The sequence below is a fragment of the Delphinus delphis genome, chromosome 3, assembly GCF_949987515.2.
Source record: "Delphinus delphis chromosome 3, mDelDel1.2, whole genome shotgun sequence".
Lineage (NCBI taxonomy): Eukaryota > Metazoa > Chordata > Mammalia > Artiodactyla > Delphinidae > Delphinus > Delphinus delphis.
In genome coordinates, this window is record NC_082685.1 from 47956580 (window position 1) to 47971603 (window position 15024).

The following is a 15024-nucleotide window of genomic DNA, read 5'->3' on the forward strand; positions in this document are numbered from 1 at the left end:
TATGGCCATAAGGGCTCCTTGCTGACATGTGAGGTGATGCGTCTTGGAGTCGCTGCCTGTCCCCCAAGTGGTGGGTAGTGAGTAGCCTCAGGGTTTCTCTGTTCTCTCTGCAGGTCCTGCTCTGGTCGCAGTGGGGGCCCAGGCTCCTGAGCCAGGCGCTGAGAAGCACGTGTGAATAAGGCATGTCCGCTGCCTGCAAGAAGCTTCCACCTGGTGACTCTTCAAAAAAAAAACAGTAAAACAAAACATGCACGTGCAAGACCGTAGCCGCAAATTCGCAGTCACGCAGATATACACCAAAACCAGCACAATAAAAACAGCGCTATCTGAGCCAATAGCTGAAGCCAATAGGTAAGTCAGCCTTTGGTAAGTACCATCCGTTATTAGCTGTGTTGGGGGAGCAGGCCTTTGAACCCAAGCTGCAGGGGAAGTGTCCCCCCTCCCAGGACTCCTCTCCCATAAACAGCCAGGAGACACCACCCCCTTTTCCCCTCATCCTCCACAGCACAAGCTCTTCTTCCTCCGGGGTCTGGGCTCTGGGGGTCTGAAGAGAACATTTCTCATGTTGTACCCTTTTCCTGCTTCCGCTGGAGGACGGGGCTTCCCACCCAAAATAGATGCAGACCCACCCAGCAAGAGGAGGGGCTGACAGCTTGTGGGGGAAGACCAGAACTCTGGATCTTGTAAGTTCAGACGTCCTGTAAACTCTGACCAGAGTATAAACATCCCCCGGGACTGAGGGGAGGATGTGTTGGTGGGCAGGGGGCCCGGCGCCTCCATCTGCCCTGGGGACAGGCTGTTTATTCCACATCCCTCACGGGCCCCCTTGGGCTCCTTCCTGTCTAGGTCTGGGCAAGTAGAGGCAGGCAGGACAGCCCCACATGGGGCCTGAGGCCTTGGACGTAAGATTCGACCTCTCAGGGCTGGAAGGGAACTTTCGAACCTCGCCAAGCTCAACTCTCTCTTCTTTTTGCATCTCCCTCACAGCTGGTCTTCTGGCCTCTGCTAAAACACCTTGGCTAATGGGGAGCTCAGGGCAGTCCATTCTATTACTGGCACTCTGGCAGCTGGAAAGTATTCGAAAAAAGTTGTTCTAGAATTGTTCAGTGTGAGCTGATTGAGCACAGCTAAGAATAATGTGTACAATGAGATAATAGCAGGGCCATTCCCTGAGCCCACACTGTGCCAGGTGCTTTATGTGCATTATCCCATTAAATTCTCCTTCCTCTCGAGGAGGACACATAGGCTCAGAAAAGTTAGGCCACCTGCCCAAGGTGACCCAGCAGTTTTGTGGAGGGGCTGGGGTTCAGTTGCTTTAGTTCAGAGTGTGTGCTTTATATATTAGCCTATACTGGTTTTTCACAATCCAAAAGCAAAAATAGCACACGTAACACAAAAACACCGTACAACAAACACAGTCACACACAAACCAACCACATTACAATAAAAGCAGCCCAAACTGGCCAAATCTTAAGTACCCTTTGTATGCCAGGAAAATCATAATTTTTATGATAAGGCCACTTTAACAACCCTAGGAGGAAACTGAGGCTCATTGAAGTTAGGAAGAATGGATGTGGCCACATTAGAAGGGGCAGAGCACGTGTCCAAGCATCACTTCTGAAGTCTGCAGTCTCCCTCTACACCATAGTGCATGATAGGAGGGCACTGTAGCATAACGAAAGAGAAAACTTGTATCATTATTATTATTATGTTCAACATCGAGAGCTTTAAAAAGCGGGATGTGCATCCTCAGAGATGAATGATCTCCCTACACTGGACGTGTCTAGCAAAGATGCTTTAGAAGAGGTTCCTACACAAGATATTCCCCAGCGTCAATCCGCGACCCAGAGACACAAACTTGGTGTTCTCGAGGCTGGATGCTGGGTGGCAGGGAGGCCTCGGACACCCAGCCCCAGAGCACAAGCCCACCCATTGCAGTCCTCCTCAACTCGCATTTCCTTGACTGCTCCCCTGGGGGAGGAGGTGTTGGCGCCTGGCCTGGGCAGAGGGTCATGTGGATGCGGCGGACCCTCTGCACATCCAGTGGCCGCCCATTCACCCAGGCCTTGCCCTTTTTGAGAACTGGGAGCTCTCTGGCTGGGTCTGTTCCCACCAACAGCGTTCCCATCCAGGGAGCTTAAAATAGTGCCTCTTGGCTGGGGCTCTGGAGTGAGCAGTGAGGGAGGCATTTGTGCAAATATGGGCCTGGGAGAAGGACTCCTACCCCAAGGGGGTGGGGGTGGGGTGGGATGGGCAGTGCGGCAGGAGAGCCAAGACCTCCAGTGGAGGATGCGCCCTCCTGGCCGCAGCCCCCCTCCATATAGCAGTAGAGGCGCCTGCTAGTCTCCTCCTGCCTCCCCGACCTTACTGGGTCCACTTGGGCAAATCTCTACACCGAATCCCGCAGGCCTTCCTGGCCCAGCCGAGGCTCCAGGGTGGGCCCACTGGGAACAGGGACCTCTACGTTCTTCTGCTGGTTCTATCCTTTTCCCCACCTCCTACCTAGGAACACTCTAGAAGCATCCTTTCGAAGGCCCAACTCAAAAGTTATTTTTAATACTCACAGTAACAATTGCAGCTGCCACTAATTGAGGGCTTACTTTTGTCAAGCGCTCTGCTAAGTGCTTTAACATGCATTGTCTTTGGTCCCAACAACCATCCACTGAGAGCCAAGTTACCATTATCTCCACTGTGCAGAAGAAACTAAGGCTCAGAGAAGTCAAGTAACTTTCCCAAGGTCACACAGCTCTGAATTGGCAGAGGCAGGATTAAAACTCAGGTCTGTCAACCTCTGGAGTCTGAACTCTTACCTCCTGAGCTGCACCTCCTCCTCCAGGTCCCCGCTGCTCTGGGCTCCCATGCTCCATCCCAGCATTATCACCCTGTATCACATACATACGGCTGTTTTGATTCAATGCATCAAGTATTTAGTGAATGCCTACTGTGTGCCAGGAACATTGCTGGGTGCCATGCCCACACCCTGGGAGCTCTCAGATCCTCTTGGAGGACTCTAGTTTGGGCTTGGGCTCAGTGACCTCCCTGACATGCAGGATCTGGTTTGAAGATGTCAGGGTGAGGTTGAGGCAAGCACAGATCCTCCTTGATGATCAGCTGCCTCCTTCCTGGACATTCCTGCCTCCTTCCTGGCTGGGATGCTCCTCTCCTTCCCGCACAGCAGGGAACAGCACGTGCAGGAATCAGACAAACTTGCTTTGAATGCTCTGTGACTTTGGGCTCTCTGAGCCTCAGTTTCCCCATCCATAGATTCGGGATAAAATTAGGACCTCACCACAAGGTGATTGGAAGGATTTAATAAAACAATGCACATGAAGGACTTAGCACAGTGCCTGGTGGTCAGTAAGTAGAATTGTACAGCAGCTATTATTGCTAATTGTTTCTTTCTGAAAATTACGGTGTCCAGGTGCCAGATGCTTAGGGCCTAGCACGTGGTAGGTGCTCCAAGTGAAGGGAATCACTGACACAGCAGACAGAAGCCCCCAACCCTCCCCACCTCTGCCCCCTCACTCTTGGCTGGTCGTGCTGTTCCTGATCTGATGTGGAAGGTGTCCCGGACACTGGTCCTCATCAACAGTAGGGTTACTTGGGCAGCCGGGGGCAGGCAAAGGACTTTTACTTACCTGGTTCCCTCGATTTCAGCCCAGGGTCCATTCTAGGGAAAAGGGGTGGCTGGCACGGAAGTTCTGCCAGGGTTTGCCTGCTCCTTGGAGGTGTCTGGCTTTCTGGTGGCGCCACCTGGTGGTGAGTACAGAACTGCTCCTAGCTGGGCGGCAGCTCACGGACCTGGTGGCTCTGAGTACGACCATTCCCTGACACTCACCCTCCAGCCCATCCAACCCTTTCCTCATTCCCCTGTGTTGACCACCTTCTGTGAGAAAAGACCTAAGGACCCCAACTCTGCTGTGGGGCAGAGACCCCTGAAGCCCAAGTGCCCATGCCTCCCTCAGGCCTGGCTCTGACCTGAGGGGTAGGGTCTCTACGTGGTTGGCCAGGGTTCACCCTCAGGATATCCTTCAGGGCTGATGACCTCTCAGTGGTTTCTATAAACCAAGGCTGGAAGAATGGGCCTCCTTCCTGGCCTGAGATGGCCCAGGAATGGGAAACCCAGTGATGGTCCCTGGGCCCATCCTTGACTCCCCACTGTACCTGCTTGGGTACACACAGATCCCCCTCCACATTGAGGGAGCTCTGGGACTCCCAGAGGGACTGGCCTGGCTCCTAGGTTCCCACATAAGCAGCCAAGAGGCCTAGCCCAGCCCAGAGCTGTATGTATAAAGTTTGGAGAAAACTAGTAAGAATTAGAAGACTGAATTGTGCTCAGACCAGCCTTACCCCGCCTTGCACCCACATGCTGTGTGAGCTTGGGTAAGACCCGTCCCTCCCTGGGCCTTGGTCTCCTTGTGGTAGAATGGCGGTGGGGCAGGGAATGAGCTAGGGGATGGGTGAGGACCCCTATAGCTCCCAGACTGGGGCCTTGTTAAGGTGCAAATTCCTGGGCCCGCCCCATCAGAACTCTGGGCCCAGGACCCTGGAATCTACGTGAAGTTGGAAGCTGAGGCGGCCAAGTCCTGTCTTCGGGAGACGGAAGCCAGCAGTGTGTGTCGCCAGCAGGTAAGGAGAGTGTGATGCTTTCAGGGGTCCTGAGAAGCAGAGGAACCCCCTAGCAGCCCAATCCCCATCTTTTAATTTCTCCACCGTTCTGTGGATGCAGGGATGTGTCCCCCCCAGCTGCGTGTCTGTTGGACCCCACCGGCAGCAGCAGCAGAGGGACAGCAAGGAGGCTGCACAGGTTACAGCCAGGTTGCCCCCATCCTTCGCCCCCTCGTGCTGGCTGTTTCACTTGTTCAAAGGACAGTGGTGGTGGGGCTGGGACAGCCTGGGGTGGGACTGGGGGCCTTGTTACTTGAGGAAGTATTTTCAGAGTCCCCCTCCCTCTGGAGTTTCCAGTGGTAGAATAGAGCCCTGTCTAGTATTTGACCAAATATGGTGGTATCTCTCATGAGCTCGAGCCTCAGCCAGCTTCTCAGTTATGCTGTGGAAACCTGCCCCGGACAGATTAATCTTGTGACATTCAGGAGCGCCTTGCACCCTGCGTTCTTCCCTTGGTGATTCCTGTAAATGGCCAAGAGTGGCCCTGAGTAGGACGGTGCAGTCCTGGATGCCTGTTCACGGTGTCCCTCCCCTGTCCTCTTCACACCCCCTTCCACCCCCTCCTCCATCCCCCGGATGCCGGCGGGGCGGCGGGGGGGGGGACTTGCTCGCTCACATTCAGCTGGGCTGCTCACTCAAGGGGAGAGATCCAGACCAGCAGCGCTGGTCCGTTCAGCCCATGATTCCAGGATGTGTAGACCCTGGGGTCACCTGAGCTCATGAAATTGTGGCCAGAGCCTGTGAAGCCCAGAAGCCTCTCAGCCATGAGGGTGGGCCCGAGGGGATAGAAAGGAGAGTTGGCTGAGCAATGAGAACCGTGCTTTGCTCTGATGCTAACGTTCCCAGTAACAATTATACAATTATTTTATAATGATAACATTCATAATAAACAGCTGTGTTTATTGAGCACATACTACGTGGCACTGTGCCAGTTGTTTAACATGGGTTCTTTCCCTTACTCCTCGTGGCAGCCCCGAGAGGTGGCTACTATGACATCCCCATCCTAGAGATGGGGGCACTGAGACTCAGAAAGATTTCAGGGAGAGATGGGCCAGGCCACTGTCGATTCCTGGGTACGACTCCCATTTTACAGAGAAGGAAACTGAGGCTGAGAGAGAATGGAAGTCACAAGCAGCCACACAGGGGCAGGCCCTTGGAGTGGAGACCTTCTCTACACGAGGGGCGGCGTTGCATCCGGAAGGCCAGGACAACCGGCCGTGAAGTCCTCACGAACCCGTGACTTGGCCTGCGTGAGAGCACACAGATTCAGAAACATGTTCATAGCAGGCCAGAATTGTACAGAAAATGTGCCAAGAAAAACAGAGTGGGGTGGTGGATAAAGCCCCACATGGGGACCAGATACGAACCCCAGCTCGGTCATCTCTCACTCATTGTATAATCCGAGACAAGTCCTTTCTTCACCCTGGCCCCAGTTTCCCCTCCTGTGAACTACCAGTGTACTGGGGCCACGGAGCTCACCTGAGGCTGGCTGAGGCCGGAGTGCCTGAGGCTGTTTCCCTGGGAGATGGGGCCTGTGTCCCACTCCTGGCTAGCTCTCTCTGAGAACATTTGATCTCCTGACCAACGGACAGCCTGTCCCTCCTCCACCCTTGCCCCCTTGCCATCCCCCAAACTAACGAAGCTGATTGTCTCAGGCTGCCCTGTGGGTGCTGGCTGGGCGGCCGGCCGCAGGCCACAGGCGGAGGTACCACCCGCCAGAGCCCCATCAGACACACAGGGCATTGTCCCTCAGTCAACAGCCCCTGGGCACCTCGTCCCAGCTCCTGGCCTGCCCCCACGCCCCTCACCGCCTGCCACTGCGCCAGGCCCAGCCAGCTGGGGGCCCAAGGCTCCCAGGCGATGACGAGCCCACCCACCCACTCCCCCGGCAACCCCCTGACGAGCTATAATTGCTTCGCGCCGTCCTGTTGCTGCCATTCTCCTGGCGGAGGCATCTGGGGTTCCAGGCGGGTGGCAGCTGCAGGCCGATCGCCTGGCTCGCAGGATGGACTGGCCACACAACCTGGTACGTGACGATTCACCACTCCACCCCCATCCCTTTTTAGGGCCTGAATGTTTCGTTACTTCTTCTCTATTGATTAATAGCAGCCTCTGTTTGGCTTGGAATCTGCAGAGGTGAGTTCTCCCTCTGTCCTCTCCCCCAGGACACGAAGGAAACAGAGACGGGTCTCAGAGGCTGCAGCCATGGCCAGTAGCTCGGCTCCTGAGCTGCGCTCAGCCCCATGACACTGAAGCCCTTTCAGGCCAAAGGCATCTGGGGAGATCTTGGCCATCTCCGTTATCGGGGTTTTTCCAAAGAGCCTCTGGGTCCTGAGATCCAGGCTGTGTGACCCTGGGCAAGTCCTTCTGTTTCTCTGTTTCCCATCTATAAAGGGAGAGCCAGAGTTTAAGAACGCCATGTGAGAAGCTCCGATGAGAAAGCCTATTGTTAGGGAGACATTTTTCTGCAGCAGAATCTAGGACCAAAATGGAAGAATTCAGCCACTTGAATCTGTCATGGATTTTGTGCCAAGAAATGGTTCTGCCGAGAGGGGCTCTGCCGGAACTTGTTTCTAAGGGTCAAGACTGGCTGGGTAGATTGGCACGGGCCGTGTGGGTGGTAGGGTGAGGGATACAGGGCAGGTGGGAGCCTGGCTAGATTCAACGAGGAGATGAAATTCCCCCTAGAGGGTCCTCCCTTCTGACCAGCCCTGGCCCTCACCCAAGTCCTGGCCCTTCTCTCTCGGCTTCCTGAGGAGTCTGTGTTCTGCTGGGCTCCCAGGTCCTCTGCCGTGTGAGTGAGAGGCTTTCCTGATGCTCCCAGATGTGGATGGTCGGGTGAGGGTGGACAAGGGGTCAGGCAGGCAGAGGGTCCGGGTGTGGACGAGGGGAGCAAAGCTGTCATGGAGGCCAACAGGGATCCTTGGCCATGACCTGCCCACCTCCCCAGCTGCATCTCCCAGCCGCTTCTTTCAGCCTCCTTTCAGCAAAGCTCTTAACCAACTGAAACTTCGTTTCACACTTTCCTTCCCCCACCCCATACAATTTTTAGGCTCCCTCTGCCCATATCTGCCTCTGTCTTATCCTTCAAACCTCACCAGACACGCCCCCTCCCCAGAAAGTCTTTGCAAGTCCACCCCACTGCCACAAGGCTAAGCGGGTGGCCCTGCTCTTCTCTAACCACACGCTGTGTGGTCCCATCCACACACTGCTGCTAGCGAGGCTTAGGTGCACGTTTTCTTGTTCGCCGTCTGTTTTCCTTGCCAGACTGTAAGCGACAGATGGGCAGGGATGGTGACAGGCATTCATTCACTCAGCAAATGTTTACTGAATACCTAAGTGCCCAGTACCGTGCAGACACAGGGGACGAGGCAGTGTGTGGGAACGGATACGATGCTGGCCCTCATGGAGCCTGTGCTTGGTGTGGGCCCAACATATGAAAGAATCACATGTATGCACCGTAAGGCTACAGTCACGCAAGAGGCATCAGGTGTTGAGAGCCCAAGAAGGTCCACAGAGGCCTCCCTAAGGAAGTGGCACTGGAGCCAAGACCTGAAGGGTGAGAGGCAGGACTCTGCAGGGAACAGCCTGTGCAAGGTCCTTGTGCAGAAAGGAGCATGGGGAGAGGAAGGTTTGCGAGAAGGTCCGAGGCTGAAGCACGGGTGTGAGGGGCAGCCAGGAGTGATTTGAGGGAGGAGAACTCAGCAGAGGTCTGGCCTGGGCAGGTGATGTTAATAGGTTTGCATTTCAAACACCCATCCTTGGCCAGGGTGTGGAGAATTGATTGGAAGGAGACAGGGGAGGATGTGGGGTACCAGGTAGGCGGCTGGTTGAGCTGTCCAAGAAGGGGAGGCTGGTGGTACAGATAGTGAAGTGGATGGCTGGGGAGATTTTTTTTTTTTTTTTTTTTTTTTTGTGGTACGTGGGCCTCTCACTGTTGTGGCCTCTCCCGTTGCGGAGCACAGGCTCCAGACGCGCAGGCTCAGCCGCCATGGCTCACGGGCCCAGCCGCTCCGCGGCATGTGGGATCTTCCCGGACCGGGGCATGAACCCGTGTCCCCTGCATTGGCAGGCGGACTCTCATCCACTGCGCCACCAGGGAAGCCCTGGGGAGATTCTTAAGAGGTGCATCAGGACTTAGCGATGAGCGTGGTGCATACATGCATCTGTACACATGTGGTGGGCTGGTGGGACCAGGCCAGGGCATGACAGGTGAGGGTGGCCCCGCTAGAGGCCTTGCCTCTTCCTTTCCCCTTCCTTGGGCCCCAAATCTTAGCCCAGAGGGAGACCTGGCTCTCCCACCTTTGACCTGTGGCCTTCCTCCTCAGCTATTCCTTCTCACCATCTCCATCTTCCTGGGGCTGGGCCAGCCCAGGAACCCCAAAGGCAAGAGGAAGGGGCAAGGGCGGCCTGGGACCCTGGCCCCTGGGCCTCACCAGGTGCCGCTGGACCTCGTGTCCCAGGCAAAGCCATATGCCCGCATGGAGGAATATGAGAGGAACCTGGGGGAGATGGTGGCCCAGCTGAGGAACAGCTCCGAGCCGGCCAGGAGGAAGTGTGAGGTCAACCTGCAGCTGTGGCTGTCCAACAAGAGGAGCCTGTCGCCCTGGGGCTACAGGTAGGCCAGGCTGGGCAGCAGTGGGTAAGCTGTGTGTTGGGGGCTGGAGGGGATGCCTCGCCCGCTCTCCCTGTCATTGTAGGAGCTAAGACCTTGGATTTGGAGGCCTGGGTTTGCATCCTGGCTCTGCCTTTTACTGGCTGTGTGGCTTTGGGCAAGTTGCTTAGCCTCTCTGAGCCTCAGATTCCTCAACTATAAGTGGAGGTGATAATAATATCTACTTCATAGGCTTGTTATTAAATGAGATATCCATGCAGGGCACTGCCGTTGTGTTCTCCAAGTCTCCAGTGAAGGGCCTGCAAGGCCTTCCCCAAATGTCACGTCCTCCAGCTCCGAGTGTCTTGTACACACCTCTAGTTACAGCACTTCCAGGCAGTACTGAGTTGGCTGCGTGCACATCTGTCTCTCACGCTAGACTGGGACCATCCCAGTGCCTGCATCAGAATCATCTAAGGATTCTCATGCCCCATTCAATCAAAATCTCCAGGGATGAGGCCCAGCAAGTGGCATTATCTACATCTCCACATGGTTAGGATACACAGCTGGGCTTGGGAATCGAGACCTGCTGCCCCTAGGGGACACGAGTGGTGTCTTAACTTGGTTGTAGCTCCACTTCCCAGCACACCCCCTGGGCGCACAGAAGGGGCCATGCGTATATGTGGAGAATAAATAATGAAGCAAAGGACTGACCCTGAAGGGTCCTCACTCATGAACCCAGGCCAAAGATGTTTAGCCACACACCTATGTCCTGAGACTCTAGAAGAGCATGTTCAATAGAGCTTTCTGTGACAGTGTAAAGTCCAATATGGTAGCCACTAGCCTCATGGAACTACTAAGCACTTGGCATGTGGCTAGTGTGACTGGGCAGCTAATTTTGATTATTTTAAGCTCAAACAGCCACATGTCGCTAGTGGCTCCCATACCTGGAATGTGGCAACTGGAAGGGTCCATAAAGCTCCTCCGAAGCTGGGCTTCTACTTTACTGTGCCCATGACTTTCTTGGGGATCTTAAGAGTATGCAAGTTCTGATTCAGGAGGTCTGGGGTAGGGAGAGATTCTGCATTTCTAACAAGCTCCCAGGTGATGCTGATGCTGCAGGTCCGCAAGCCCACTGCCTTTCCTCCAGCACGGCACGGTCTTGCTGTGCGATCAAAACCTGGGTTAGGAATGGCAGGGGCATCGGGGGTGGGCACTAATTTGTCTTTACCACAACCATCCTTCTGCCTTGTGCTCTCTCTTGCCTTCCCGCAGCATCAACCATGACCCTAGCCGCATTCCTGCAGACCTGCCGGAGGCACGGTGCCTATGTCTGGGCTGCGTGAACCCCTTCACCATGCAGGAGGACCGCAGCATGGTGAGCGTGCCCGTGTTCAGCCAGGTGCCTGTGCGTCGTCGCCTCTGCCCGCTGCCGCCACGCACCGGGCCCTGCCGCCAGCGCGCAGTCATGGAGACCATCGCCGTGGGCTGCACCTGCATCTTCTGAGACAGCCCTCCCTGCACCCCCGTGCCGAGCAAGGCAATGAAAAGTAAAGGCTGTCTTTTGGAAAGCAAGACTTTGGGTTTGCTCCTTGTGGCTCTGAAGCCAAAACCGGGTGGGAGGTAGATTTCGATCAATGTGAAGGAGGATTTTTCCATCACCCAGTGTTCTCCAGCGCTGAGATGGGTTATTACAAAAATATTGCATTTCATGTCTACCATTTAGGACAGTTACTTTCTTTAATTTGGGTTTATAAGCCTATATTTCAGCCACGTTATTGGAGCTTGGTTGGTATAAACCTATCTAGGAATGAACAAGAGTTGATTCTCCCCAGTTAAGTCAAGGGCCATTGCAAAGAGGCCCTTTAGAAGCAGTGAGCTCCCTGTCTCTGGAAGGGTCCAGCTAAGGCTGAGCCTCTCAAGAGTATTGTGGAGCGGATTCCTCCTTTGGGTAGAGTCGATGTTGTACATAGTCTCTTTCAACTCAGATTCTCTGCATGTCAGAGCTAGATCCAGAGAAGAGCCTTCAGGTTGCCAAAGAGCAGGGGTTTTTAACCTGGGCCAGTGAGCACCTAAATTTTCATGTGGGTATGTCTTTCTGGGCTGGAGACTCCTGGCTTTGAACAAACACTCAAGAGTTGAGAACATTAATGAAGATCATTCTTTCATCCAGCCTTATCCACAAGGGGATCTGGTTAGATGGTTTGCTCTATCAGTGGTTCTCAAACTATAGCTAGCACTGGAATCCCCCGAAGGGCTTGTTTAAATACAGATTGCTGGGCCCCACACACAGCGGTTCTGAGTCAGTAGGTTGGAGGCGGGGGGCTGAGACTTCGCCTTTCTAACGCAGTGGTTCCCAGGTGATGCTGACGCTGCTGGTATGGGGACCACGCTTTGAGAACTACTGGCTTATACCAAGACCCTTTGCTGATCAAAAAGGCAGCGTGGACTGACTTGCCCTAAAGCCCCTGCTGGCTCCTGACCCCTGGATGCTAATTCCAACCCCCTCTCCCATTAGCCCCTTGCAATTCAATCCTCCCCTGCCCTCCTAGCTCCTGCAGCAAATCCTAAGTCAGCTGTTCTAGGGGCTAAAAATACCTTCCCTCTCTGAAGACAGCTGAGGGGCTCCGGCTATTTTCTGAGGGTAAGGGCCAACAGCCAGCACAGGAATACTTTGCTCGGCTGCTCTAACTTCAGTGCCTGAAGCAGCTTTAGTTCTGAATGTTTTCAGGGTCTAATTCGTGAAAGGGCAGTGGTTTGGTATGTGCCTGTCTGGGCTGGCAAGTAACTTACCTTTTTTGGTATTGTTCTAGAGTGGATACTGGTTAAAATTACCCCAGGAAGCTTCGGCCTGGTTCCAGACACATGGAAAGTAGACTTCATGTGCCAGCGCGTGCGGATGCCTTCAGCAGCCGCTTCTCCTCCCTGGGGGGTTGCTCTTCTCTGAAGCCCCTGCAGCCTGCTCTCCAGGCCTTAAGACTTCAGCTGAACACAAGGGACCATGGCCTCCAAGGCCTTTTTGTGGGGTAAGGGCCTGGGAGCCCCCCGGGTGCCCAGGTCATAGGGATCGGGTGGGGAAGCTCCTCATCTGGGTGGTTCTGGCTGTCCTCCTCCTACCAGAGCATCAGACACACACAGATGCTCAACAAATGCCCGTTAGTTTTATGCGGATCTTGCCTTTTCCTCTTTCTGGGCTTCGGTTTTCTCATCTGTGAAACGAGCAGGTGGGATTTAGGGATCTCCAGTGTCTTTTCTGGTTTTATTATTCTGTGACTTAGGAGCTTGGCCTAGTGAGCTTGGGCTGGCAGCTGGCCCTTCCCAGTTCCGTGGTTTAAAGGCAGCAGCAGGGAGTTCAGGACCTTTGGAGAGGCAGGTCTACACTACCCCAGAACCTCATTTGCTCTAAGTGGATTTCATGTTTTCCACTGTCTGGTGAGAACCTCCCACTCCGTGAGAACAGAGGCCTCATTTAACTCCTTCAATGTTGCATGTGCAACACCTAGCAAGTGCCCGGTGCAAAATAGGGGTGGCAGGGCTTGGTGAATGAATGAATGCATACATGCACAGAAGCCTCTAGAGGGAGCCCACGCTCTGCCCTTAGCTTTCCCTGTGGCTCCTTCAAAGGTGGGTCAGGAGCAAGGCATTCCTCTCTCCCTCACTATTCCTCACCCACCTCAAACTCTACCCTCCACAGCCCTCCTCCCCACAAAGTGCTGAAATTTTGCTTGGCTCACCTGCTCTAGGTGTGGAGTCTAGGGGTGAAGCGTTAAAAGTCTACTGTGTTGCACCCGGGACTACTGAGGTGGTGTGGTCTCTTTCCTGTTTTGTTTGGCAGATCATAGAGCTCTCTCTGTCTTTGCAAGTGCTCTGTCTTCTCCCAGAGAGCTGTGGGCCCTTGGGGGCTTCTTTCCTGGCCTGAGAAGGCTAGGGTGGCCCTGGTGCCAAGGCTTCCTGCTGGTTCCCATGCTCCCTTCTGATGCCTTCAGGAATCTCTGGCCTTTCCTTGTAGGCAGAGAGGCAGTGGGATCCAGCTCTCAGGTTTGGGCTTGTGGAAGCAGGCAGCGTAGGCATTTTGGCCTGCTTTCGGTCTGAGCTGTTCAGGCCTGCCTACCCAGATAAAGGAAGTTTCTGAAGGACCAGCCAGCTCCACTGCAGCCAGGCTGAGGATCAAGTGTATCTGCCCTGGTTTGCCTCTTCTGTGCACACATCCTTAGGGATGCGAGGGACGGGTGTTATTAGGGACAAGTCTGGTACTGGCCTTGGTCCTCTGGCCCAATACCAGCGATCATCGGTTACAGCATGACAGCCCATAGCATCTTTATTCAAACACAGGCCGTGACATACTGTAAGAAGTCATTACATACTGATTTCATTGGACCTGAGAGGAAGGGGAGGGCACAGCCCCCTCCTGAATCTGGTTGTCAGTGTACTGCTCTCCAACACCCTTTCTACCCCTCTGATCTTAGAGTTTGGAGACCACCTCTGCCCCGGGGGTGAGACTTGACTGTTCTAAGCCAATCGGTTTAATCTTATCGCCTGTGTCCCAGGCACTGGTGCAGTAGCTGAATCCTAAGCCAATCAGCATGTGGCATTCACTTGGCCACAGGAATTGGTTCAGTAGGGGCCCAGTTTGGCCCAGAGCCCAGACTTTGCTTCAGGGGCCATGGGAGAAGACCCTCTGATGGCCATCTCTGACCATGAGAGAAGTGAAGGCCACGCTGGCATTCCACAGTGCTCGATGCCTGCCCTGTGCCTGGAGTTTTATGATAACCAATAAGACCCTTTTATTGCTTAAGCTAGTTTGAATTTGGTTTTCTACTACTGCAACCAAAAGCATTCTTACTGATGTGTCAGCCTCATATTTCCTGTGACCAATGAGTGCACACTACTTGCACTTCAAAGGTACCATCTCTTTTACTACCATCACTTCCGCATAGTAAAAACAACTTCAGAGGCAGTTTGGGCCTCTGCCTCCTTGAAGGGTATTTTGCCCCATACGGAATTCAATTAATTTTTGAGACATTCAAGATTTAAGCTCCGTTCTATGAACTCATCCAGAGACTCTGGGCAAATTCTTTCCTCACTTTGGACTTTTTATCTCCATCCCTACCAAAGGAGGGAAGTTAGCTGGATGCCTGCTGGGGCTGTTCCTGCTGGGAGTTCACAATGTCAATGTCATTTGGCAGTGTCGTGTCATCCTGGGGATCTGGGCCCTCCCCCGAGCCAGATTTAGCAGGTCTGGATGCGACTTGGGCATCCAACCTCCGAAGAACTCCATCTCAGCACCTTCTTTTCTCCCCTTCCTCTTCTGGGGTGAGTGCTTGGGGGTGAGGCAGGACTGCCCTCCACCAGCTGGGAACTTGTTTTCTTATAAGACAGATCCACGGTATTACTCCTCAACTCTTGCTTAAGGGACAGAATGGTCACTTCTTCCAGGTGCCAAGGAAAAGCTTTCCTCTTCCTTTGGCCTGCTATGTTTCCCTTTTCCCACTGGTTACCAGGAAGCTCGGAGCTATACTGCCAGCTCTGCTGGGGTAACCGTTTCTTCCTTGTATCCTACCACAGTCATCTCCTCCAATATGCAGTGTTTTCTAGAGGCTTGGATGGTGTCTATTAAGTTCTTAACTAGGTACCTTGCATCTAGCAAGCCTACAGTTAAGTAGGAGCTTTAATCCTGTCTCATGTTTTCTCATCTTCCCTCTATTTGTAACCATCTGGTTACATATGTTTCATTATAAATGTTGCCTCAGGTACATGTTGGG

General features: G+C 53.9%; 1 protein-coding gene across 5 annotated transcripts; it reads left to right on the top strand.

Moving 5' to 3' along the window:
• Window positions 1-219: 219 nt before the first annotated feature.
• Window positions 220-10944, top strand: IL17B (interleukin 17B). 5 transcript variants are annotated; one of them, XM_060008564.1, is made up of 6 exons: window positions 254-351; window positions 594-683; window positions 4529-4629; window positions 5762-6694; window positions 8997-9286; window positions 10538-10944. In XM_060008564.1, the coding sequence occupies exons 4-6, from the start codon at window positions 6674-6676 to the stop codon at window positions 10767-10769; spliced, it is 543 nt and encodes a 180-aa protein (XP_059864547.1). In that variant the 5' UTR covers window positions 254-351; window positions 594-683; window positions 4529-4629; window positions 5762-6673; the 3' UTR covers window positions 10770-10944. The 5 variants fall into 5 exon arrangements, with proteins under 5 accessions (XP_059864548.1, XP_059864547.1, XP_059864545.1 ...); XM_060008565.1 differs by lacking the exon at window positions 594-683 and having other exon boundaries at window positions 220-351; XM_060008562.1 differs by lacking the exon at window positions 594-683 and having other exon boundaries at window positions 285-366.
• Window positions 10945-15024: the final 4080 nt, after the last annotated feature.